This window comes from Stegostoma tigrinum, chromosome X (genome assembly GCF_030684315.1).
Source record: "Stegostoma tigrinum isolate sSteTig4 chromosome X, sSteTig4.hap1, whole genome shotgun sequence".
Lineage (NCBI taxonomy): Eukaryota > Metazoa > Chordata > Chondrichthyes > Orectolobiformes > Stegostomatidae > Stegostoma > Stegostoma tigrinum.
This window is the reverse complement of record NC_081404.1, coordinates 18,241,779-18,269,155: the sequence shown is the minus strand read 5'-3', so window position 1 is coordinate 18,269,155 and position 27,377 is coordinate 18,241,779. Positions and strand designations below refer to the sequence as shown.

The 27,377-nt window shown below is 44.0% G+C and overlaps 1 protein-coding gene across 2 annotated transcripts in view; it reads left to right on the top strand.

Moving 5' to 3' along the window:
• Positions 1–7,632, top strand: part of LOC125448362 (interleukin-23 subunit alpha-like) — a 38,038-nt gene extending 30,406 nt beyond the window's left edge. The window contains exons 1-4 of one of the 2 annotated variants that reach the window (XM_048523644.1): positions 1,604–1,787; positions 4,647–4,748; positions 5,589–5,741; positions 6,998–7,632. In XM_048523644.1, the coding sequence (XP_048379601.1) occupies positions 1,635–1,787; positions 4,647–4,748; positions 5,589–5,741; positions 6,998–7,213 (624 nt within the window). In that variant the 5' untranslated portion in view covers positions 1,604–1,634 and the 3' untranslated portion in view covers positions 7,214–7,632. Of the gene's footprint in view, positions 1–1,603; positions 1,788–4,646; positions 4,749–5,588; positions 5,742–6,997 lie in introns of those variants that run through there. The other variant, XM_048523645.1, reaches the window with a different exon arrangement.
• The last annotated feature ends 19,745 nt before the right edge of the window (positions 7,633–27,377 follow it).

The following is a 27,377-nucleotide window of genomic DNA, read 5'->3' as shown; positions in this document are numbered from 1 at the left end:
CATGTGGGATGCACAACATGTAAACCTGCGTGAGTTGCTTGTGTTTCTGCTGAGGGTGGGGAGAAGATCCCCTGTTCAAAGCACTCAATGCCTGATTGAGGGACCCAACATTGGCAAAGGAGACCATCAGCCTCTTTCCCTTGCTGCTGAACTCTCTCAACCCCTCCTCCTGTGATTTCCACCTTAGGAAACCCCTCCTGTCATCACTTACTGGACCCTGGGTCTCTGCTGTCATTCTTCAGCTGCCACCATTCTCCCAGTGATGCAATGCAGCGGTCCACTGAGCAAATTGTCCAGTAGCTCTTGGTAGGTAGGACTTCCTTCCCCAGGAGTCCTGATTCTGTGGAAACCCACAGTGATTTGTAATTCAGTAGACCTTCCCCAAAGAGGACAATGCAAGTCCCTTCACAGCTCTCCTGCCAGAGGACAAAAGCCATTAGATGCCATACAATTCTCCTATGTCTCTACTTATAAAGCTAAGGATCTAGAATGCCTTCTGGTCTGCCACCTTTAATGGGTTTGTGGATAAGTGCAGAAGTCACACAACATCAGATTATAGTCAAACAGGTTTATTTGGAATCACAAGCTTTCAGAGTGCAGCCCCTTCAGCAGCAGTGAGCGAGCATCTGATGAAGGGGCTGTGCTCCAAATGTTTATGTGATTCCAAATAAACCTGTTGGACTATAACCCGGTGTCGTGTGACTTCTGACTTTGTACACCCCAGTCCAGCAGGAGCACCTCCACATCATGCTTTGTGGATATTTATCTCCAGCTCTCACTGTTCTTGCACATCCTTTACAATTGTATTTTTTTAATCAGCCTGGTCAGTCATGTTTTGATACATATCCAGGGCAGGTAGGATTTGAATGCAGACCTTCTGGCCCAGAGATAGTGATATTGGCACTGGCTTCAGGAGCACTCTGTTTAGCAGTGTACCCTTTATTTGATATTGCCTTTCCTAGTTCTTCCCATCAAAATTAATTACTTCACACTTCTCTGCAATAGATTTAATCTGTCTCAAATGTGCCCATTCCATCAACCTATGTCCTCTTGAATTCTATCACTATCCTTTTGACGGTTCATACTACTCCAAGTTTTGAGTCCGTTTCAGATTTTGAAATTGTATTCTTGTCATTCAAATTTACATGCTGTTATCGTCACATTTATTTAAAGGGGTACAAGTTTGTTGAGAAGGCTGTTATGTGGCACTTTATCAAACACCTGTTGGAAGTCAATGTCGGCTACATCAAACGTATCACCCTCACCAACATTTGCTTTTACTTCATAGTTTTAATTAATCCACATTTGCCCGGGTGACTGCTAACTTTGTCCCAGATTATGATTGCTAAAAGCTTTCCCATCGCCAAGGTAAAACTGTCTGGTCTCTTTGGAATGGAGGGTTCCGTAGTGGAAACTGTTTTGTGCGTTCGAAAAATGAGCCTTACCGTCTGTCCACTGTTCCGGTTGGACAGGTAATCTCGCCGAGGTATTTACATTGAATCACTCTTCCTCTCTTCGAATTGAAGTGGGAAATCCCGCTCTAACACCATTCCCTATAAAGGCATGGCTTGTTGTGTCTTGTGCTTGACAATCTGCTGTACCTCAGTAGTGAGCTGGTACATTTTCAGTGAGCAATGGAGCGATGTGGCGAGTTGCTGACGCTCATTTTGCTTCTCAATGTGGCTGGGATCACGGGCTCAGTCCCAGAACAACTGCACAGCTGGACATCCTGTCGCATTCTTTCTAGGAATCTCACTGCCAAAACTTTTAACTACACACATCGATGGGTGAGTTACTGCAAAAGTTTATTTAAAAACTCTGTTTATTTAACAGCAATCCAATGAAAACAAAACCTATAAATGTTTTCTGGAGGAGGGTCTGGGCCCGAAACGTCAGCTTTCCTGCTCCTCTGATGCTGCTTGGCCTGCTGTGTTCATCCAGCTCCACACCTTGTTATCTCAGATTCTCCAGCATCTGCAGTTCCTACTGTCTCTTTTAAACTCTGCAAATACTTTTTTAAAAATTCTACAACAGATAGCTCCAAGTATTTACATTATAAGAATTATAAATTGTAAAATTAGCTTGTAAAAGACTGCATTTTGAAACGCGGAATTGTTTTGGACAAAGACTAAAGCTTTAAAAAGGTTACATTTTGTAAACAATTCGCTGCAAATATTTTATTACTTTAACGCCGATTTCCTTATCTTTAGTTTGTGAGTAATAATTTCTTAGAGCGAACATTAACGAAATATTGGACAAACATCAATAAAAGCAGATTGAAGCTCTAAGTGCAGTTTGAAGAAAACGAAGCGTCGGAATGTAAATGTTGTCAAACCTTTGAATTACGAATATTTGTATGAAAGAGTCGATAATCATTCACGAAAACCTTCATTTACAGTAGAACCGAGGCTGCGATTCCCTGTGTATACGCTTTTGCCCGAGAGGGAGCCAAAAAAAATCGAATTTGAATATTTTTGAAAAGAGAGACATTTGGCGAAGCTCCTTGTCGCGTAATTCTCAGGTTACAGGCAAGAATACTAAACTTCAGACCATCACAACTGGAGACACCGCAACGCCCTGGTCTATCAGATTGGGCTCACCCACCGATCAGCACCCTTTCGAAAAGCTTTGGCAACGTGTCTTTCTTTTCAGCAACATTTGTCACAAATATCCAATAGACAAAATTATTGATAGGAGAATTGGGTAAACGCTCTTCCGATATTACGGAATAAGTTGTTTCTTATAGGTGATACGATGCAAAATTATTATTTTCTGGTAATCACCGATCCCGACTGCCTTGATCTAAATTCCACCTACACTTGTGTTAATTAGTGTAAGTTTTACTAATGGTTAATGTATTAAACAATAAATTGATATAAAATTACAGATTAGGAAGGTATGGTCAAGTATTGGGCCATATCAAATCCTAATTCTTGAATCTTCAAATGATTGTTTGCACACATCCATGGAACCAGTTATCCACACTTAGCAGGAAGCACGCAGATTCCCGCGTCAGCCTGGAGAGAGTTATACCCACCTCCAGGTGGGTACGGGGAAGGTTCAGGAACACCCTGCATTAACCCTGACTATCGGCACAGTTCAGCCGAACATTTGCAATTCAGTGCAGAAACTCAGCAGGACTGATTGCAGAGTTACCAGACCCGAAACGTTAACTACTTTCTCTCCACGGATGCTGCCAAACCCGCTGAGTTTCTCCAGCAATTTGTTTTTTTTGTTTCAGATCTCCAGCATCCTCGGTTCTTTGCTTTATTTTCAATTCGATGTGGTGTCCTTTTAAAGATATAGGTTAGAATTAATTCAGTCCGGTGCACAATTACACGGATGAGTAGATCCCTAGTTTTTGGAAACCTGGGCGGGATGGAAAATTGAATAAGTTTTAGCTACCTCGAGAAGTTAGCAGGATCAGGTAACGTCGGAAACCAGACTGGACGTTTTAGGTCGATGGTATTTCATCATCTTTATTTCTGACGCTTTTGAAACTGCTCGGTATTTCCAGCTTTTTTTGTTTGTACTTCCTTTCACATCACCTTGACTCACGTTAAGGTAAATGAGAAATTGACAGACGTCCGCGAGATTTAAAGTCATCTCATCACCACAGGAGCGCTGAGGAAGTTCCAGAATGCCTTTGAGTGAATATTTATAGCTGTAATAGTAAAGAGGCACCAGATCTCATGAAAGGGGTTGGTTAGAAAGAAATATTCAGTGCAGCTGTTGTCAATCCCCTCTGAACTTGAATGACTGTTGGTGATAATTTCTATTGTACGAACGAGTTGTTACACGTGCACCCTTTAATAGTTCCATACACTCACCCATCCACATACACCCCCGCCTCTCAAATGCTTGTTAGAGCGCGTTGTCCGGCCAATGGAGAAATGAACCGTGGCTCATGGCGTCCAGCTCTTGTGCTAAAGTGTACTGTTGTTTCATGAGGTGGTAATTACCACAGCCATAGCCAGAGATGAACTGGCGCAGGAACATTGTACAAACTTCCAGTTGTAAGAAAAAGGGCCAGAACTTCACAGATATTCATCTTTTTAAAAATCGCAGTTCAGTTGCGAAAGAATTAATTTCCACAAATGTAAATTATTGAACCTATTATCGTCCCGGAGAATGTAGAAACAAAATAAAGTACACAGTTTGTAAAAAGAAAGGTGCAGGCAAATAGCGTAGAATGCATTGCATCAAAATGTGTTTGCACAAACAGGAAACGAGACACGTCAACGATTGCAATTGGGTTTTTTTTACATTTCACCTCGTTTTCGCTTGGCCTTTGGCAACAGCTGACTAACAATTTATTACATTGTCACAGACTAGCATGGCACTTACACCCTTGCTGTAACATGGTTGGTCAAGTGGTACCTGCTCCGGGATTTAAACATCCAGCGTCCGATTTCTCTCAATCGGCTGGAAGGTAGGCTCCCGGTTCAAACTCTGGCTTGTGCTGGCTGAATTCTGCTGGGATAGTGTTCGGGGGATTGCTACAAGTGGTGGAGGAAGAAAGCAAAAGGATAACGTTACACCTGTGTCAACACGATCAGGCTTGCCGCCGTGGACTGATTTAATGGCAATGTGTATTATACGCTAAAGCTATTTAGATAATGAACCACCCGTGATTTTCTGTACAGGAGCATTGCCCGAGAAATTTTAAGTTGAATGACAGCGAGGACATCCCACGTATCGAAGTCAGCGACAGCTGCGACCCCGTCACACTCAGGACCGTTCCAGAGGTAAGCAGTCGTTGACAATGTACGGCAATGGTTCTGTTGCTGGACGAATAATCCAACAGAAGGCATCATCTGAACCCGCTCTGGCAGTTTCAGCATTTGATTTTTCTTTTAAAAGGCTGCTATCAGTAAAAGTGACCAAGAAACCATTAGATTGCCCTTAAGAGTCAATGTGCTTGAGGGAAGGCAACCTTTTTATTGACAGGCACCCCACCACCACCACCCCCCCCCCCCCCACCCTACAATGAATAGCATTTCCCATGACGAAGCTGTGATCAGTCAAGTGATCGACTAAATAAAAAACGAGAGAACTGCCGATGCTGTAAATCAGGAACAAAAACAGAAGTTGCTGGAAAAGCTCAGCAGATCTGGCAGCATCTGTGAAGAGGAATCGGAGTTAACGTTTCGGGTCCTGTGACCCTTCCTCAAGAAATGTTAACTCTGATTCCTCTTCACAGATACTGCCAGACCTGCTGAGCTTTTCCAGCAACTTCTGTTTTTGTGACGACCAATGTTTATTGTTTAGCTTCAAATACAAAGAATGCCCACTTGGTGAGTTACCAGAGGGTTCATGGAGCCAGTGAAACTGCACCCAAGCATACTTCAGATCATTAAGGAGAATGGATCCTGACAGCTTCATGTTGAGCTGGTTCATAGACCTTTACATTCATCCATGTCATGTTGGTGCTGCCAAATGGTCAGGGAGCGGCACAATGAATGCCAATGATGGAAAGGTTCACGGACCAAACTCTTGTGGATGATGGGACTCGGGTAGAAATGTACATCACTGCAGAGAAACACACTGGTATCACTTAAAGTATCTTTAACCTCTGACTCTTTCAGATGTGCCTTAAGAAGATTAAAGAAGGCCTTTCATATTACCACAATCAGTTCAGCCAACTTGGAAACGTGAAAGAGTCAATACACAACAGTGACATTCGGAAATTTGCACATAATCTTTCCAAAATCATCCTGGATCTCCTCAAGTCAATCAAGGTAATATGACTTTCTATCCTTTTGGGAGGTTGGAATGGAACAACAGTTCGCAAGAAGGCAATGTTCCTGCTGCACTGCATAATTGCACTAAGCTGCCTGCAAAGGAGTACATTGGCCTTGTGCTGTGATACACGTGCATTGCCACACACATTTAAGTTTAAGTTGAACATGAACGAAAAAAAACTGTCACGCACAACAATAGTTTAAAGGAAACATTGCCAATGGGTTGTTCGAAGAGGGGAGTGACAACAGCAGGCTTGAAAGGGATGGGGAACAGTCGTTGGAAGAGTAAAGTGTTGGACATTTGGAGAGTTGTATGTTGGATGTCTTGCTTAGTTAAAGGTTAATAAACAAACTCCTTTGTATCTTGGAGCAACAAACATTCTAATGCACCAAATGGAATGACTGAGATGTCGTGAAAAGAAAGCACAGCTCACCTTCTGCTTTTAGTATCTCAATGTTCCATATGAAAAATGCTTGTGCAAGAAAAAGTGAGTCATGAAATCAGCCATGGGAGACAGACATCAAACTTCAATGGCTGGTGTAATAAATATATTAGATATCCATTAACAATGGTTAATAACACTTGTTCTTCATTCGGCAAGATTAAGAAAAGGTTGGTTAGTATGTCTTGTTTGAGGGGAAATAGCTTTGAAGTAGACAACCACAGCATGAGCAGGATGCTCAGAAAGCTTTTGGGAAAACATGTCATGAGCTCTTATCAGTGACTTGCACCTCTTAATGTCAGAAAATGTAGTGTACCAAGAAGCCTGGTTTTCAAAAGACCTTTGGAGAGCTGAATGATACTGAAACTGAAAGCCACACTTTGTGTCTAGTTAAGGCTTTCACTAAAGTTTGATATTAATAAATTCTATTCCATATACTTCATAATCAAATGTCTCATACTCAAACTAAGTGCTGTGAACCAGAAGAGGAAGGAAGTAAAATACTAACAAGAACCATTTGCAATGTCAGTTTTTAAAAATTAATTTTTATACTGTGACCTCCACACACTGGCCAAACCCTTCCAACCAACAGAGAGCATGTACTTCATCCCTTCAATCTCGATTGATCTAAACCCAGATCCCCGAGGTGAAAGTGGTGCATCTACGTGCACCATCCATCTTCCAAATGGCTAAATCATGTATGACATTTACTGTGTGCTGTAATTTGAATTATGCAAGATAGCACATTAGCTGTGCTACATGGGTAATTTTTGCTGTGTCTCGTTAATGTTCAGTACTTGTTATTTCTAGAGCTCGGACAGCAGCGCAGATGACAGGACCACAGACAGAGTGGCTGCGGACAATGGGCATGTAGAGATACATGAGATCAGAGATTGGGAGCTGAACTGTACATTGTTTAGAACACTTGAGAGATTTCAATCCTTCTCATCTCTGGTGGCTCGTGTCTTTGGCCATCCTTCAGGAAACCCTTCAGAACATCACAACACTGGGGACTGTGGGGTATAGTTCAGAGAGTTGTTGGGCAAGGAACACAGTGCAATCCAGAAAATTGTTTTTAATTTTGAAAATTATTCGAGCTTAGTGTTTTTGTGAGGCTGAAGTTTTCTGAAAAAGTAGATTTGAACCTTGGCTGGACAAAACGGTATCACACCAATGCCAGTGACTATCACAACATCTGAAAGATATTAGATTTCTACATCAAAAGCGATTTCTACAGTTATTCTGTGATAGTTCTGCTTCATCACCTTGTCAAAATATATTTTTGTCCTCACTGTTTTCTAACCCCCACCCCTTTAACTTATTAGTTTGATTTTGGAAGGTAATTAATTAAGAAGTGTTTATAAATCTGCAAGAAATTCTGCTTTGGTCTCTGAGAATATGATACTTTCCATACTTTGATCTCACAGCCACAAAGCATATGCATTTTTACTTTCTTCATTCAGTTCTTTTAACTTTGTAGTGAACAAACTGTAATAAAGCTCACCTTACACATTATCTGTCATGTATCTGATAACGAACTGGAAATGCCAAATGAAGTAGTCTGTTTCTAAGAATGGGTTCAGTTGAGTAGAAAAGGTGCAGAATGGCACTCTGGATTTACAGATAATCCTTTCACTTCCAGAAAATGGGTTTGAGTCCAGCATAGACAGCTGAGATGAAGGGTTCCTCTGACTGTCTGTCTGTTTCAAGATAATATTTAAACACTAAAGAATATTCAGGCATGAAGGAGAAAAGTGACAATACAAGCAGTTCAGGAAAGGGAGAAGAGGGAGAGGAAAAAAAAAGCTATGAAACAAGAGGAACGGAAAAGAGATAGAAAACTGGCAAAGCAGCCTGAAGCATGGTAATCAAACCTAAATGAGAGTGAAAAACAGATAATATAGAAAATTATTTAACCATGCACTGAATAAAAGAAGAAGCATAAAAGAATAAAAAGATGTGGATTATCAGTTATTCCAGCACCTCATTTGGTACTGGTCAGATCTGTCTTCTAGGAGTTCTACCAAACTCTCAGTCTATGGTTCAGTCTGCTCTTTGACCCTGTGGGAATGGAATAGCCCGGGCCCCCCATTATCTATCTAAGTGAACTACTCAGCTGAGACTAGGAGATCAAAAGTTCCATTGGACCAACACAGGAAACGAAATACTGTCCATAATTTCATCAAAGGCTCTGTTCTCTATCAGTGAGACCAAGCAAGTTTTGGCAAGATATTTGACTGAGGCATTACAGCCATGCCCAATGATACCATCATCAAGCATTCAACACAGGGCAGGAAAGATTTGTCTTGGCAATGAGCTCATCTCAATTAATGGCAAGTGTCAACTGGTAGCTCTCATGCTCCAAAACAAATTTTGGACTGTTTGACTCACTGTCAGTTGCAACCATGTGGATGCTGTAAGGATGGAGGGCAGACAGCAGAAAGTAGACCAATCACAGGCCAGCAATGGCCCTCAGGAGTGCTTATGGAGTGGATCTGAGAAGGGGTTGAAGTGTGATAGGACTTATTTTATGGCAACTGTATCCATGCTTGGAAGTTCTAAATACATTGGACTTGGCATCTGGATCCTCCTAGGCCAATCCAATTCTTGTGAGGGCCACTAATAAATATCTATTAAAGATATGGGGATGAATGCTCCACCCATCCCACATCAAGGAGAGATGGCAGATAGTGGAGGCCATGAAATTTGGTGTCATTTCCATGTGGTTGTCCCCTGCACCTTCCTGCCCATTCAAGCGGTAATTTTACTTGTAGCAGTCTGCCCACGCATGGGGTAATTGAGGTTGTTAAGTGGCCAACTCGATGAGTATAAGCACGTGTCATTTTATGATTAAATAAAAATTACTGCATCACAGCCAGAAGGAAAATTCCTTTTTTAATTAGATGAGTCAGAGTAGGACAACAGACTCCTGCTTCCTCTTGTGGGTAGATCAGAGCTCCACCTGCACTGTCCCTGGAAAGAGGATTTACTAACACTGGGGTTTTCAGTCTGTGGTCTATACAGATTTCTTGTCCACAATGATCACAACCCAGAGTTCTGCATAAAAATGATTCATAATTAAAAAATAAAATCTTACATTGATATAAAACCTTTCATGACCTCAGAACTTCCCAATTTGCTTTACAGTTCTTCTTTTAGAAGAGTAGTCACTATTGTAATGTAAGAAATATGATATGTAATTTGCACACAGGAAGCTCCCACACATAGCAGGACAATAAGTACTCAACATTCAACTTAACAAAATGTGGAGCTGGATGAACACAGCAGGCCAAGCAGCATCTCAGGAGCACAAAAGCTGACGTTTCGGGCCTAAACCCTTCATCAGAGAGGAGGATGGGGAGAGGGTTCTGGAATAAATAGGGAGAGAGGGGGAGGCGGACCGAAGATGAATAGAGGAGAAGATAGGTAGTATATTGCATCCGTTGTACCCGGTGTGGCTTCCTCTACATTGGGGAAACCAAGCGGAGGCTTGGGGACCGCTTTGCTTTGCAGAACACCTCCGCTCGGTTTGCAATAAACAACTGCACCTCCCAGTCGCGAACCATTTCAACTCCCCCTCCCATTCCTCAGACGACATGTCCATCCTGGGCCTCCTGCAGTGCCACAATGATGCCACCCGAAGGTTGCAGAAACAGCAACTCATGTTCCGCTTGGGAACCCTGCAGCCCAATGGTATCAATGTGGATTTCACAAGCTTCAAAATCTCCCCCTCCCCTCACTGCATCACAAAACCAGCCCAGCTCGTCCCCGTCTCCCTAACCTGTTCTTCCTCTCACCCATCCCCTCCTCCCACCTCAAGCCGCACCTCCATTTCCTACCTACCAACCTCATCCCGCCTCCTTGACCTGTCCCCTCCTCACCTATACTCTCCTCTCCACCTATCTTCTTTTCTCTCCATCTTTGGTCCGCCTCCCCCTCTCTCCCTATTTATTCCAGAACCCTCTCCCCATCCCCCTCTCTGATGAAGGGTCTAGGCCCAAAACGTAAGCTTTTGTGCCCCCAAGATGCTGCTTGGCCTGCTGTGTTCATCCAGCTTCACATTTTGTTATCTTGGATTCTCCAGCATCTGCAGTTCCCATTATCTCTGATCACAACATTCAACTTAATTCTGAAACTGAAAGTCCCCAGTCCTCCCAACTTGCCAGTTGAAACAACTTGTCTGTGAACGCACAATCTATTCCCTTAATCATTTTATAAATCTTGGTCAAGTCATCTTAAGTCTACACTTTCCTAAATGGTAGAAATCCAACTCTTTGAGCTGATGTACAGACTAACCCCAGTGTGCAAGGCCCCAGAACATTCTGAGAAAATATGTCGGAGAAAAATAAGAGGAAATCTAAGATAGAAATAAAGGATGCGATGGAAGAACAGAAACATGCTGTATTAGAATTGTTCTAAAATAAAACATTGAACATTTGGAAAATAGAAACAAAAATAAATCAACAATAAACACAGATGGCCTGGTCACCCGAGACCAGATAGACGCTGCCCAGCTCCTAAGCAATTTAGGACTCTCAGACAAAGAACAATTAAGCAGCCTGGTTACAAACGGACAGACTCCTGGGAGTCAACTTGCCTCCTAACCCTGGTGTTGACAAAAGGGATTCAAAATAAGCTTTTCAAAATTTCCTTGCGAGAGATGTTAAAAATATTATTTACATTTAATTCATCAAAAAAATTGCAAAAGATATTTAAACATTCAACAAGAAAGCATATCTTATCAAGACATAGTAGGAACAGCCGATGCTGGAGAATCCGAGACAACAAAGTGTAGAGCTGGATGAACACAGTAGGCCAAGCAGCATCTTAGGAGCACAAAAGCTGATGTTTCGGGCCTGGGAGGTGCAGTTGTTTACTGCGAACCGAGCAGAGGTGTTCTACAATGCAGTTCCCAAGCCTCCACTTGGTTTCCCCCATGTAGAGGAGGCCACAACGGGTACATTTTTCCCTCCCCACCTTTGTCTGCTTTCCGGAGGGACCACTCTCTCTGTGACTCCCTTGTTTGCTCCACACTGCCCTCCAACCCCACCACACCCGGCACTTTCCCCTGCAACTGCAGGAAGTGCTACACCGGCCCCCACACCTCTTCCTTCACCCCCATACCAGGCCCCAAGATGACTTTCCACATCAAGCAAATTTTCACCTGCACATCTGCCAATGTGGTATACTGCATCCACTGTACCCGGTGTGGCTTCCTCTACATTGGGGAAACCAAGCGGAGGCTTGGGGACCGCTTTGCAGAACACCTACGCTCGGTTCGCAATAAACAACTGCACCTCCCAGTCGCAAACCATTTCCACTCCCCCTCCCATTCTTTAGATGACATGTCCATCCTGGGCCTCCTGCAGTGTCATAATGATGCCACCCGAAGGGTGCAGGAACAGCAACTCATATTCCGCTTAGGAACCCTGCAGCCCAATGGCATCAATGTGGACTTCACTAGCTTCAAAATCTCCCCTTCCCCTATATTGCATCCCAAAACCAGTCCAACATGTCCCCGCTTCCCTAACCTGTCCTTCCTCTCATCTATCCCCTCCTCCCACCTCAAGCCACACCTCCATCTCCTACCTACTAACCTCATCCCACCTCCTTGACCTGTCCGTCTTCCCCGGACTGACCTCTCCCCTCCCTCTCTCCCCACCTACATTCACCTTTACAGGCTCCATCCCGCCCCTTTCACTTGTCTGTCTCCTCTCCACCTATCTTCTCCTCTCTCCATCTTCGATCCACCTCCCCCTCTCTATTTGTTTCTGAACCCTCTCCCCCTCCCCCTTTTCTGATGAAGGGTCCAGGCCCGAAATGTCAGCTTTTGTGCTCCTAAGATGCTGCTTGGCCTGTTGTTTCAGGTCTGGACCCTTCTTCAGAAATGGGGAAGGGGTAGGGGATTCTGAAATAAATAGACAGAGAGGGGGAGGCGGATAAAGGAACAGATAGGTGGAGAGGAGATAGACAGGTCAAGGCGGGGGGGGGGGAGGTTAGAGCCAGTAAAGGTAAGTGTCGGTGAGGAGTTAGGATGGGGGTTGGTCAATCAAGGGAAGATGGACAGGTCAAGGAGGTGGATATGAGGCTGGTAGGTAGGAGGTGGGGGTGGGGGGGTTGAGGTGGGAGGAGCGGACACCTACACTCACTTTTACTGGCTCCATCCCCACCTCCTTCACCTGTCCGTCTCCTCTCCATTGATCTGCTCCTTTATCCATTTTCTATCCGCCTCCCCCTCTCATTCTACTTATTTCAGAACCCCCCCCCCCCATTTCTGAAGAAGGGTCCAGACCCGAAACGTCAGCTTTCCTGCTCCTCTGATGCTGCTTGGCCTGCTGTGTTCATCCAGCTCTACGCCTTGTTGTCTCAGATCTTATCAAGAATTGCTTTTTACATGTTGCAATGACATCTTTAAACACAGGAGGGCGGTGCAGAACTTGCTATGGCCAGGTTCTCATTATTGGACTACATATAGTATCCCCCTCAGAGTGAAATCAATTCGTTATCATCTTTTATTTCAATTGAAGTGAATTCTGTTTCTGAGCTTCGTTCAATCACATTCATTTTTTTACTGCCATAATGTTATCTCTGATTCATGCAGCTACTAGTCCCACTTCTTCAACATAGATCTACTCCCAATTCCTCCGCCTTTGTCGCATCTGCTCCTAAGATGGGGCGTTCTACTCCTGCTCATCCCAGATGTCCTCCTATTTCAAGGACTGTAACATTCCTCCTTTGGTGATCAAAAATGCCCTCAACCACATCGCTTGCGTTTCCCGCACCTCTGCCCTCACATCCCCTCCCCCCAACAAAAATAAAGACAGAAACCCCCTTGTCCTCCCATATCAACCCGCCAACCTCTGCATCCAACGTATCATCCCCCTCCACTTCCATCACCTACAATCCGACCCCACAACCAAAGATATATTTCCCTCCCCACTCCTATTTGCCTTTTGTAGAGACCACTATCTCTGCGACTCCCTCGTCCACTGCACACTGCCCACTAGCCCCGGTACCTTTCCCTGCAACCGCAGGAATTGCTACGCCTGTCCCTAAGCCTTCCCCCTCACCTCCATTCAAGGCACAAAACAAACTTTCCACATTAGACAGGGGTTCACCTGCATATCCATCAACGTGGTCTACTGCACCTGCTGCTCCCAATGTGGCCTCCTCTGCATCGGTGAGACCAAACGCAGACTCAGAGACCATTCTGTCGAGCATTTGTGTTTTGTGCGCGACAAACAAAAACCATTTTAACTTCCCCTACCATCCAGTGCCTCCTCCACTGTCACAATTATGCCACCCACAAACTGGAGGAGCAACACCTCATATTCCACCTCAGGAGCCTACAGCCCATTGGCCTAAACATGGAAGTCACGAGTTTTAAAATCTCCCCATCCCCGGCCTCATCCCATGACCAACCCTCCCTCTCATTGCCGCCTCCTTGACATGACACAACCTGTCCATCTTCTCTCCCACCTATCCACCCCTCCCACCTCACTGACCAATCCCCACCACTGCCTACCTGCACTCACGTATCACCATTCCACCTACGTTCTCCATCCCCACCCCTCCTCTCTATTTATTTCTGAGCTCCCTCGCCCTTCCCCACTTCTGAAGAAGGGTCCCGACCCGAGACATCAACTTTCCTGTTGCTCTGATGCTGCCTGGCCAGCTCCACACTGTCTTACCTCTTCATCATTTTTGATTTTTTCATATCCTGCAATATTTTATTGTCAGGCTACTTTTTGTGGAGCCATGTTTCATGTATTTGGCTCCTTGGTGTTGAATTATTGCCTCCAATCGGGCTAGGCCCGAAACGTCAGCTTTTGTGCTCCGAAGATGCTGCTTGGCCTGCTGTGTTCATCCAGCCCCACACTTTGTTATGCTGAATAGGCCGGGATATTTTTCACTGGAGCGTAGGAGTTTGAGAGGTAACCTTATAGAAGCTCATAAAATCATGAGGGGTATAGATAGGATGTCTTTTCCCCTAGGACGGGGATTTCAAAACTAGTGGACACATTTTTAAGGTGGCAGGAGAGAGATTTAAAAAAAGACACGAGGAGCAAATGTTTACACAGAGGACGATTCACATGTGGAATGAACATTCTGAGGAAGTGGTGGGTGTGGGCACAATTACAACATTTAAAAGATATTTGGATAAGTACATGAATAGGAAAAGTTTGGAGGGATATGGGCCAACAGCAGGTCGGTGGGACTAGTTTAGTTTAGGATTATGTTTGGCATGGGCTGGGTCTGTTTCCATGCTGAATAAAAACCAAAAGAACTGTGAATGCTGTAAATCAGGAACAAAAACAAAGTTGCTGGAAAAGCTCAGCAGATGTGGCAGCATCTGTGAAGGAAAATACAGTTAACATTTTGGGTCTGGTGACCCTTCTTCAGAACTGACAGCAGTTGGGAAAATGTCAGTTTATATGCAGAAAATAGAGAGGTGGGTGGGGTAGGGAGCTGCGGGTTGCAACTCCTTTGTCTGTCCAACTGTCTTTCTCTTTCATGGAACATAGAAAAGTACAGCACAGTACCTCAGTGCTCATGACAGTAATAAATCAAAGCAAACTTTTTTCTTTGCGCATGTGTGTGAGAGTGAGAGCATGCATGCACACTTAAGGGAAAGTTTATAAAGGGATAAAGGTTTTAGGTAATAGAATTGTATGCCAATGGTTCATAATTCTAATCCTGTAGCAAGAGTCTATTTGCTTGTGATAAATGGGCATTCGTGTTAAGTAAAGAAACCTGGGTCGTGCTTTTCCTGGTTCGGAGTTTGGAAAATTTGTGTACTTTTAAAAAAATCTTAAATTTTTGTGATGTCTCTGGGAATAGCAGGGCTTGATGTCCAGCGTGTTACTCCAGTGAGGAGTAAAACTTCACAGGAATGTCATCCTAGATTATCTGTTCTAACTCCTTCCAGATGAAAGTATATCACAAAATCTATTACCATTCTTTCTAATCATGCTCCAGATTAACTTTCTTTCAAACAACTTACATCTTTTTAAATTTTTCTTCCATTCACTGTGTCTTCTCTAAATCAGGATCCATGACCTTGAGTGAAAAATTGAAATGATGTTAAAGCTGTAATTGGATAGGAACCATTACTGAGCTTTGTTCTGGGAAATTAAGCAGGACAAATAAATGATGTGAAAATATGGAAAATAATTGGGAAATAATGAGTCACAATTTAGTTATATTCCATGTAACAACAGCCAAGTTTAATGAAGAGTTTGATGTAGCTGAATTGGAAATAAAGTAATATTGAGTAAGAAAAGAACAGATCTGATTGGGCAGAAAAGACAGCAAACCGGATTAGTATGTAAAATCTTCAAATGAATTGGTCAGAGGGTAGAATGAATACATTCCTACAATTAAAAGATAAATTCTGTTTTTACAGGTGATAGAGACAATGAAAATATAGGTGTTCTAGCAGAGGATGTGGAATAATTGTTAGAAAGAATTTCAAAATTGGTATTAAAAAATGAGTTGAAACCAAGTTGGATAAACTACTATAATAAGGTAATAAAATGTGAGGCTGGATGAACACAGCAGGCCCAGCAGCATCTCAGGAGCACAAAAGCTGACGTTTCGGGCCTAGACCGATTAGGGTCTAGGCCCGAAACGTCAGCTTTTGTGCTCCTGAGATGCTGCTGGGCCTGCTGTGTTCATCCAGCCTCACATTTTATTATCTTGGATTCTCTAGCATCTGCGGTTCCCATTATCATGGATAAACTACTAACCTTGAGTGTCTGTGCCTAGACAACTGAAGGAAGACAATGCACAGTTTTTCAATCTTCCTTCAATATGAAAGGTATGCTGGGAGGCTGGTTAGTCAAAGTAATGCCAATTTTAAAGATGGGAGAGAAGAGTAAACAAGGTAACAATGAACCAGATAGCCTAATGTCAATTGTGCACAACCTCTTAGAATCCATCATTTGCAGTTAAGCAAGTCAGCTTTTCAGCAACTCAGAGAAGCACGTGCAGGCAATGTGAATTTGGTAAAAGCAAATCATGGTTGGTAAACTTGAAAGAGATTTTTGAATTAAGTGAATGTAGTCAAATTTCAACTTTGGTTGGTTCCTCCTTGTTCAAGTGGTAAAGAAACACCCACCACTAAGACACCAGATTCATTTAAATCTGGCAGGTAAGCATCTGGGTCCTAGCGAGGTAAATCCTAGAATGGAATCAATATCGTGAAGGGTGGGGGTCCCATGTCAGGAGTAACTCAGACTATTTTTGGAAAATACTCCAGCTACTCCAAGGCCCACAAAGCTAGGTAGCTACTAAACTTCTTCTATGGAACTTATTGGCATGTACACAGCACTGATTTTGACAATATTTGACAAAAAGTGGCTATTAGGGACCTATTTACTTCATACCATTCTAATTTCCAAAGTAAAAGAGGTTTATCATCTGAAACAAACAAGACACACAGTGCTCAGTTTCTTTCACCATGATGTTCAGCTGGTGTTAACACAGCAATAAGACCACTCGCCTCATTAATACCCCATTAGTGTCAGATGAAGCAGTGAATAATAATCTGTTTGTATTTTCTAGCAGTGAGTTTTATGACAAATTATTGAATTACTTGGCTCAAGGCCTTTCCTGAGTTTACTACAGGGTACCAGTCATGGGGTGGGGGATTTGGCAGTTGAAGCTTGGGGTAGCACATTCTTTTTACATTTTCAGAGTGCCAATTATTATTTACTTCAATTAGACAGTCATATGATTTACAAAAGGTTGCTATGACTCCACCCCACATACTGGGCAGCAGTCCTGGTTTCAGTGAGAAGTTCTGAGGCCCACTATGGGTAGTACTCTATTCTGGAAAGGCTACAGAGAGAGAGAGAGAGAGAGAGGGAGGGAAAGGGGGAATCAGAAGGTGGGCACACAGAGTGAAGCTAATCCTGGGATTTTGCTCCTGTCTTTAATCCAGCAGAATCTCCTATTTTGCCACAGTACATCATGCCTGAGTGTCTGAGGAGAGAGCTGCATGAAAGAGACAAGCTTTCAGCTTGCAATGAAAACATGATTGCCTTGTTTATGTTGGCTGCTCAAACCTGGAAGGTGGCCAGTTGTCAGTAACATTAGTTGAATGAAGTTTAGTTACCATACAAACACGGTCACTCACTTCCATGTCTGCTCACATATCATAGAACAGTACAAACTTATAAACAGTCCATCTAGCCTGTCCACATAATTGCAATGTGCTTAATTAATTCACAGGATGTGGATGTCACTGGCTAGGCTGACAATTGCTGACCATTCCTGTTGCCCGTGAGTGGGCAGCGATGGACATTCTTGAACCACTGCAGTCTATTTGATGTAAGGGCATCCGTGGTGCTGTCAGGGATGGAGTTCCAGGATTTGAATTGAATTGAATTAGCTTTATTTTCACATGTACTCAAATGAGTTGCCACTTCAGTGACATCTTCAGTACAGAGTACCTAGGTACAATCCTTAGTTACAGAATAGCGAAATGAAGAAAAACTTACATTCCAGCTTTACACAGTATAACCATAAGTCAGAAAAAATAAGAAGCAAAGTTAAAAATCACAAACATCACAGTCCCTTTCCAAAGGCTCTCTGCAGCAGACCAGCTTAGGGGATTTCCACGTGATCTGACTGCTGGCTGCCACCATGCTCCACACCGGGCCACTGTCCCTGGCTCTCACACCAGGCCACTACCGCCACACTCTGCACTGGGCTGCTGGTCGCTGGTGTCCCTGCTTCGGCTCGTTGGTCACCAGCATCCTTGCTCCAGTTGCTGGTGTCTCCACCAGCCTCACTTTGGAGGCTGGGGCCGGGTATCCAAGGCCGAGAGACGGGAGGAGAGAGGGAGCAGAGAAACAAAACAGAAGAAAAAGAACAGGTGAAACAGAGGAGTTCTGGCTGGAGCTCTGTCTCCTCAGCCAGATTTTGACAGTGAAGGAGCAATGTTATGTTTTCAAGTCTGGCTTGGAGGGGAAGCTTCAGTACAGTCAGGAAGGAGAAATCTCATCCAAAGTGAGACACAGCCCGAGTGAGGATATAGTTCAGGGAATTTGTAGCAATGTGGGAGTTTGGTGCGGGGGGGAAGAGGTGCTTTTTATTTGCTTCTTTTTGGCTCATAGCTTGTAAGTTTTTTTTAACAGTATAAATTGAAACCCAGGATCAGGGGCCCATCACCAAAGAGTGACATCACAGAGAAAGCATATGTTCTTTGGTTGATGATGGCTTCTAATTTGACTATCTATCATAGGTTACTTTCAGATTGAAGGTAAATCGGGGAAATATTTACAGGCTACAAAATTAAAGAACACTATCAATTTTTTTAAAAAATCAAATAATGAACTAAGTATTTAAAGTGGTGATGCTGGGTCAGGTCATATGTTGTAACTGCATGATGAGGGAGCTGGTGGACCCTATTGTGATTCACAGTGGGCACGTCTGTAGCAAGTGTTAGTTGCATGAGGAACTCTGGCGCAGAGTTGATGAGCTGGATTCTGACTTTCAAATGCAGCAATTGACCAGGGAAGAGGAGAGTAACCTGGATGGTGTATTTCAGAAGGCAGTCTCATCTCTTAGGTTAACTACCTCAAATTTGGTCAGCGGTCAGGGACAGGAGGGTGTGACTACCAGGGGCACAGGGAGAGGGATCCAAGAGGTATTGTTGAAGGACCCTCAGCCTTGAGCTTGTCTCACATGTTTGAGATTCTTGATCCCTGTGTGGACAAGAATGGGGTCTATAGGGAGGATGATCAAACTGGCCATAGCAATGGGAGGCAATGGCCTAGTGGTATTATCGCTGGACTGTTAATCCAGAGACGCAGATAATGTTCTGAAGTTGAACCTGGGTTCGAATCCTGCCACTGCAGATGGTGGAATTTGAATTCAACAAAATATCTGGTATTAAGAATCTAATGATGACCATGAATCCATTGTTGATTGTTGGAAAACCCATCTGGTTCACTAATATCCTTGAGGGAAGGAAACTGCCATCCTTACCTGGTCTGGCCTACATGTGACTCCAAACCCACAGCAATGTGGCTGACTCTTAACTGCCCTCTGGGCAATTAGGGACGGGCGATAAATGCTACCTGGTCAGCGACCCCCCCCCCCCCCCCCACTTATCCTGTGAATGAATAGAGGAAAAATAAGAAAAAAAATCAGACAGGGAGCCATTCAGGAATGGGGAGGAAACAGTAACGTAGCTGTAATGGGGGATATTATAATCAGGGGAATGGACACTGTTCTCTGCGGCCAGGATTGAGAGTCCCCAGGGTTTTTTTGCCTGCTTGGTGCCTGGGTTCAGGATATCTCATCTAAGCTGCAGAAGAACTTGGAATGCATGGGAATGATCCAGTTATTGTGGTCCATGTAAGTACCAACAATATAGGCAGAAAGAGAAGAGATGTTCTGCTGAGGGAATATGAACAGCTAGGGATAAATTAAAAAGCAGAACCAAAATGGTAATATAATTTCTGGATTACTACCTGAGCCATGACCTAATTGGCACTGGGTCAACAAGTTATAAAGAGGTAAGCACGTGGCTCAAAGATTAGCGTGGGAGAAATGAGTTCAAATTCATGGGACCTTGGCACCAGTAATGGGGAAGGGGGGAGCTCTTCCGATGGGTTGGGCTCCACCTGAATCAGGCCAGGACCAGAGTCCTAGCAATTTACATAATTAGGCCTGTGGATAGGGCTTTAAACTAAATAGTGTGAGTTTTAGTTGCATGGAAGTTGTGGAAAGTGTTCAAGTTGGGGAGAAGGTCTCAGTTGAGGTTATTAAGGTTTCTAGAACAAGTAACAGGACACAGAGGATGGAAATGATCAGGAATCTAACTTCAGACACAGAAGATAAGGGGACAAGTATGAGAAGATGGGCAGTCGACACAGGACTGACGGTATTGTACTTAAATACACTTTAATGGTAACTGAGCTTGTAGCACTGATTGAAATTGGCAGGAATGACGTTGTGGGTTTCACAGAGCCATGGCTGCAAGGGTATCAGGGCCAAGGATACACATCCAACTGAAAGGACAGGCAGATGGGCAGAAGGGGCGGGGTTGTCTTGTTAATAAGAAATAAAATTAAATCAATAGCAAGAAATGATATGTTGTAAGAAGGTATATAATCTGTGTGGGTAGAGTTGAGGAACTGCAAAGGGAAATAGACCCTGATGGGAGTTGTATAGGAAATAAATTGGGAGATAGAAAAGGCATGTAAAAAAAAGCAATATTACAATAATCATGGGGACTTTGATGTGTATGTGTACTTGGAAAATCAGGTTGGTAGCAGATCTCAAGAAAAGGAATTTTTGAAATGTCTACGAGCTGGTTTTTTTGGAACAATCGGTAGTGGAGCCCACTACGGAACAGGCAATTCTGGTTTTGGTGATGTTCAATGAGACAGACTTGATTAAGGGGATAGAGATCATAATATGATAGAATTCTCACTGTAGTTTCAGAGGGAGAAGCAGGAATCAGATGTAACAGTATTACAACTGATTAAAAGGTAACTGTACAGCCATGAGGCGGGAGCTGGCCAGAGTAGATTGGAAGGGAAGCTTAGCAGGGAAGACGGTGGAGCATCAATAGTGTTTCTGGGAGTAATTCAGGAGGCACAGCAGAAATTCATCCCAAGGAAGAAGAAACATACTAAGGGAAAGGTGAAGGAACCATGGCTGACAAGGGAAGTCAGGGACAGCAATAAAATAAAAAGCAGACCATGTGGTGAAGATTAGTGGGAAGCAAGAAGATTGGGAAGCCTTTAAAAGCCAGTAAAAGACAACTAAAAAAGCAATAATGGGCAAAAGATGAAATATGAGCGTATGCTAGCTACTAATATAAAAGACGATTGCAAGAGTTTATCTGAGATATCTGAAAGGTAAGAGAGAGGCAAGAGTAGCCATTGGAACGCTGGCAAATGAGGCTGGAGAAGTCATAAAGGAGAACAAAGAAATGACAGAGGAACTGAATAGGTACTTTGCAGCAGTCTTTATGGTGGAAGACACCTGCAACATACCAGAACCTTAAGAGAGTCAGGGGCAGAGGTGAATGTAGTGGCCATCACTAAGGAGAAGGTGCTGGGAAAGCTGAAAGTTCTGAAGGTGGATAAATAACCTGGACAAGATGGATTACAACCCAGAGTTTGGAAGAAGATAGCTGAGGAGATTATGGAGGCATTGGTGATAATCTTTCAGGAATCATTGGAGTAAGGGAGGATCCCACAGGATTGGAAAATGGCTAATGTACCATCCCTGTTTAAGAAAGGAGAGAAGCAGAGACAGGAAACTATTGGCTAGTTTGCCTAACCTCAGTCGTTGCTAACATTTTAGACTCCATTATTAAGGATGAGATTGCAGAGTATTGGGAAGTGCATGGTAAAATACGGCAGGGGAATGACTTCTTCATGGGAAGATCATGCCTGATAAATCTGTTAGAACTCTTTGAGGACACAACAAGCAACTTAGACAAAGGAGAGCCAGTGGGCATGATCTATTTGGATCTCCACAAGACCTTTGACAAGGTGCCACATAGGAGGCTGCTAAATAAGAGAACAGCCCATAATGTTAGGGGCAAGGTAGTGACACGGGTAGAGGATTGGCTGATTGGCAGAAGGCAGAGAGTCAGGATAAAGAGGTCTTTTCCAGGATGGCAGCCGGTGATTAGTAGAGTTCCGCAGGGGTTAGCGATTCACATTATACATTAATGATCTGGATGAAAGAACTGAGGGTATTGTTGCTAATCTTTCAGATGACACAAAGATAGGTGGAGGGACAGGTAGTGTCGTGGAAGTTAGGAGGCTACAGAAGGATTTGTACACGCTAGGAGAGTGGGCAAAAAAGTGGCAGATGGAATACAGTATGGATAGGTGTGAAGTTATGCACCTTTGTAGGAAGAATAGTGATGCAGACTATTTTCTAAATTGGGAAAGGCTTTGGAAATCTGAAGCACAAAGGGAGTTTGGAGTTCTAGTTCTCTTAACGTGAGCATGCAGGTTCAGTTGGCAGTTAGGAAGATAAATGTAGTGTTAGTAATAGTTTCAAGAGGGCTAGAATAGTGGATAGTGGGTCTTTGGTTCAGGTGAGCAGTTGTCGTAGGGTTGATGTGGGTTTGTGTGCTACTCTGATGCCCGGTGTTCGTAAGAGTCTTGTGGGCAGTTCAGACGTGTTCCTGACGTAAGGTAGCATGATGAATGTGTCAGGATGTGTACGTACAATGGCACCAGGAAGATACTATATGCCTCGACACACGTATCAGGAACACATCTGTTGAACACATCTGGCCCACTACCCACTATGGACAGGACCAATGTTATATAAGAACTAGGAGCAGGAGTCGACCGTTTGGCCCTTTGAGCCTGTTCCGCCTTACAAGATTCCCTGCAGAGACTGTGACAACCTCTACATCGGACAAACGGGAAGGAAATTAACAACAAGGGTACATGAACACCAATTGGCTACAAAAAGACATGACCAACACTCGCTCATCTCTATCCACATGGATAAGGAGAACCACCAATTTGATTGGGACAGCACCAAAATCCTGGGACAAGCAAAGCAAAGACAAGCACAGGAATTCCTAGAAGCTTGGTTCTCCACTAAGAAGGCCATCAACGAACACATAGAGCTTGACCCCATGTACACTCCATTGCAAAGAAAAATTGGAATTGAGATAATCCAGCTCAACGGACTCTAAAGTTTAAATAACAGGTGGGAAAACACAACAGCGCTTCATCGGAGGCTGCACTGATGATGTTACTCAGCAGGGTAATGAAACGTCTGCGGAACAACAAACCAGCTCAGCGAGCCAACCAACCTCAACAGGTGAGTAAGTTGAGCCTGTACTCATTGGAGTTTAGAAGCATGAGAGGAGGCCTTTTCAAAACATACGAGATTCTTAGGGGCCTTGACATGGTGGATGTTGGGAGGTTATTTCCCATTATTGGAGAGTCCAGGACCACAGGACATTATCCCAGAGTGAAGGGTCACCAAATAAGTCAGAATGCAGGGGAATTTCTTCTCTCAGGGTACTTAATCTCTAGATTTTTTTTTACTTTGGAGAGCTGCGGAAGCTCATCTTTAAGTATATTCAAGACTGAGATGGGCATATTTTTAATCAGTCAGGGAATCAAGGGTTATGAGGAAAAGGCAGGAACATGGAGTTGAGGACGATCAGTTCAGCCACGATTGAATTGAATGGAGAGCGAAGTAGATGGGCCAAAAGATCTACTTTTTATATTCTAACCCATTATGCTTGTCTCGGCTCCTTGAAAGAGGCATAGTGTCATACAGCATGAAATAAGTTCCTTCAGTACAACCAGTCCATGCCAACCATAATCCCAAACTAAACTGTTCCCACCTGACTGTGCTTGGCCCATTTTCCTCCAAAAACTTTTCCTATTCATGAACTTATCCAAATGTCTTTTATATGTTGTAAATGTACCCACATCCACCACTTCCTCTGGAAGTTCATTCCACACATGAACCATTCTCGGTGTAAAAAAAGTTACCCCTCTTGTCTTTCTTAAATCTTTCTCCTCTCATCTTAAAAATATGCCCCTTAGTCTTGATGGGATTTGAACTCCGATATCCTGGTTCAAAGATAGGGATACTACTACTACTGCACCACAAGAGCCCTTCCAGAACACAGCTCTTTTTGCTTTTTGTAAAGCCACCGCCAAAACACCCGTGTCTCAATTCGCCTTAATGGATTAACATGCACTGCCCACTGAGGGCAATGTAACAACAACAAAGGGGAGAGGGAGGGACTGAATCAAAATTGAGTTAGAGGGGGAAATAAGGAATTCCAGCCCCTGCAGTGCCCACCTGTCTCTAAAGACATTGAGTATTGGTGGACACTGCATGCTTACTCCCCAAGGATACCCATGTGCAAACATCACCACAGAAGATGGGCAGATAGTTGGGAATTATGCCCGCTCCCTTGATCCATTGACAGAGCCCTTCTTCTTTTTTTTAAAAAAAAGACCTAGCTCTTGATGTTTTCTAATCAACTGTTCTGAGATGTTATTACATACCTCTGGAACAACTGGGACTTGAAATGCGGTCACCTGACTCAGAAGTTGGGACACCATCATTGCACCATAAGAACCCTAGAGACAGACAACTGGTGGTGAGTTTAACCCGAGGGATTCCAGGCCTTGGGCAAGGTCAAGAGGGTAGGACCTTAATGGCAGCCACAGCTGGTGCAAGAAATGAATCCAAGGTGTTGGCATTGCTCTGCATCACAGACCAGCCAACTGACCTAGTGACAGATTTTTAACCGGTGGGCTCCTTCAGGGGACCCCATACCAATCACCTACAAGGTAATTACATCTCTAAACTTCTGTGCCAGTGGCTTATTTTGGTTTTCATGGAGGATATGCGTGCCATTTCCCAGACAACAATAAAGAAGCACTTATAGGAGGTGAGAAATACCCTGTTCAGAAGGGTCAATTAATTCATTAGATTATCAACAGATGCTGATAGCCAGTTCAGTAGAGCAGAAATAGCAGGAACTGCAGATCTGGGATAACAAGATGTAGAGCAGGCCAAACAGCATCAGAGGAGCAGGAAAGCAGATGTTTCAGGCCTAGATCTAGATTTCTGAAAAAGGGTCGAGGCCCGAAACATCAGCTTTCCTGCTCCTCTGATGCTGCTTGGCCTGCTGTGTTCATCCAGCTCCACACTTTATGAGTTCAGCAGAGCAATTGGCTTTGGTGCCATTGTGCAGTTCCCACATTTTAAAGTTTAGCTACTTGGGCATTTTCTGGTTCATTATTCCCCTGCCACCAGGATTGGTCTGATGGGGAAAAAGCCATCCTCGCTCCACTACTCAAATCTCCAACTAAAATCACAGATCATATGTAATTACATAATCAGACCCTATATGCATTTTTAAAAGAGCATCCTATTTCCTTCCCAAAAGTCAAAGTGAAAGAATGTGGATGCTTGAGATTGGAAAAAGAAAAGTACTTGTGAAACTCTGAGTCTAGCATCCATAGAGACAAAACAAAGGGCAATAGGGTTGACAATAAGCTTGGTGAGGTTTGTCTTGATGTTGAGATCTTCTCACTTTAACTTTTACGTTAACTTCGACAAGTGGCATGGTGAGATCCTTGCTATGCAGCAGCCAGATGTCAATTGACAGGAATTAATGCATGTTAAACACCATGTTAATGGCTCAATTTTCCTCATTAACATTCACACTTGTATTTGACCGAACTCATCAAACAAGCTCAGCTTTGGCAAAACTGAACAAGGAAACCATAGTGATCACCTGGCAGATTCAATTCACTGCTTGCTCCAAACAACCTTCATATTAAAAACTGGGCACCAACATGTCAGAGAGCACTCCGTGGGCACCAGGCATATACATCCGATGTCTACAGACATTGTTAACTGACTTGTGCCGGCCTTTGGCACATCTCCAATTTAGATACAGGACACTTCTGCACTTCAATGCTGCATGTTGGGCTGGACCAACATCATTGTAATGCAGCAGCAAGGACACTGCACTCAGAGAGACACACCCTGGACTGGACTAGGCTACACTTCTGGCTCTTCACTCGCTGTCACAGCACATACCTGGAGTCCACCTGGGTGCTCACAGCATCCCTGCCTGCATTAGCTTGCTTTATTGCTCTTTGCCCCTCAGTCAGAGATATCAGGCTCATGTTGCTGCTGTCTTGCCTTGACATTTAGCGCAGATACAAAGCTTGTCAGGGTTTTCAGCAGGCCTCAGTCAAGTCAAGGGGGATAGCTATCACTTAGGGGGTCCCAGCACTGTAATTCAGTCCAGGGCTTGTTTGGTGTGGTCAGATACTCTTCACATTAGGGGTGAGGAGTTGAATGTCAGGCAAGCTAGCATCCATCTTGACTCTTTCTGCCCTATTGGAGGTTGTTTTCCTCCTGGAGTGAGAGGGGTTAGGTATTCTGGGAGATGAAAGTGGGTGTAACAGTTATTACTGCTGATGCAGGTGGAAGTTGTGCTGAGTGGGTGAGTAGGCAATGCAGGGTTAGTGATGTTAGGGATTGGGATGTGTGAGAGCAAGTGAGGAAAGATGTTGCAAGCAATAGTGAGAGTGGTAGAGCATGTGCTTTGGTGAGTGGTGTGTACAGGAGCAGAGATAGTGAGAACGAGGTGTGCGGAGAGAAGATAGTGACAGGATTAAGACTTATGTGATTTATTGTCACATGTATACAAAAATATAGTGAAAGTGTTTTCTCCACATTAAATGCAAAGTGTCGCCACACTCCGGTGCCATCTTGAAACACTGAATATAATGCAAGATTTTACTGGAGTGGAGTTCATCTTTTGCCCTTCTTTTTGTTCCTCCTATGCTACTCCTCCAGACGCTGCTTGATGTCGGCTGGAGTCTCTATAACGGGCTCGCCTCTGCCATTGCCACTACTACAGTAACCACTGCATTCAAGCTGGAACCATGGGCCTGGTCTCATGCCTCCTGCAACCCCTACAACACTCAAGACACTGCCACTGGTCATTGGTCACTGAGGTCCTATCTCCAGGCTCCTCCACCTCCTCTGCAGCCTGTGCGCCCAAGCCAGAGCCGACCAACTGCCTGGGTCTGTGCAGGGCCTGGCCATAGTGAGTCCAAACTAGAGTCTGTGCCCAAGAGTTTCTAAACCCACGGAAAAACCAAAGAAAGACAATGTAGCCGTTACAGTACTGAGAGATGTGAGAGAGGATGTGGATGCAGACAGCTCCACTGCACAGTGTCATCTCCATGGTGCCCAGGAGTGGCCGAGCCTGGGCTCATGTGCTGAGCATTGCTGATTCCGCCACTGTCATCTTGAAGTTGGAATCAGCACTTATGCTGATGGAGTGGTCATTGACTTTCTTCCTACGGTGTTGGTCATTGCTCCAGATGGCGAGACTGCGCCGACCTAGGTGGTAACCTTGGACCAGGCTGGCATGGTTTCATGTCATGGCCTCTACTGCTGGCCCCCATGGAGGTGAAAATCCTGTGTCAGCACCACCTCATCCAGCAGGACCTCCAGGATCCTGCCCGTAAAGTGGGGTGCTGACTTCCCCTTGACTGCCACTGTCCAGAGAAAATGCTATAAACTATGCAGGACAAGTCCATACCGGCAGTGCTCGTCCAGGTGCACCGTGGGCTTTTCAAAATGGTGCAGGCACAAATAACACCAGTTTGAGGGGCAGATATGTGTTCAG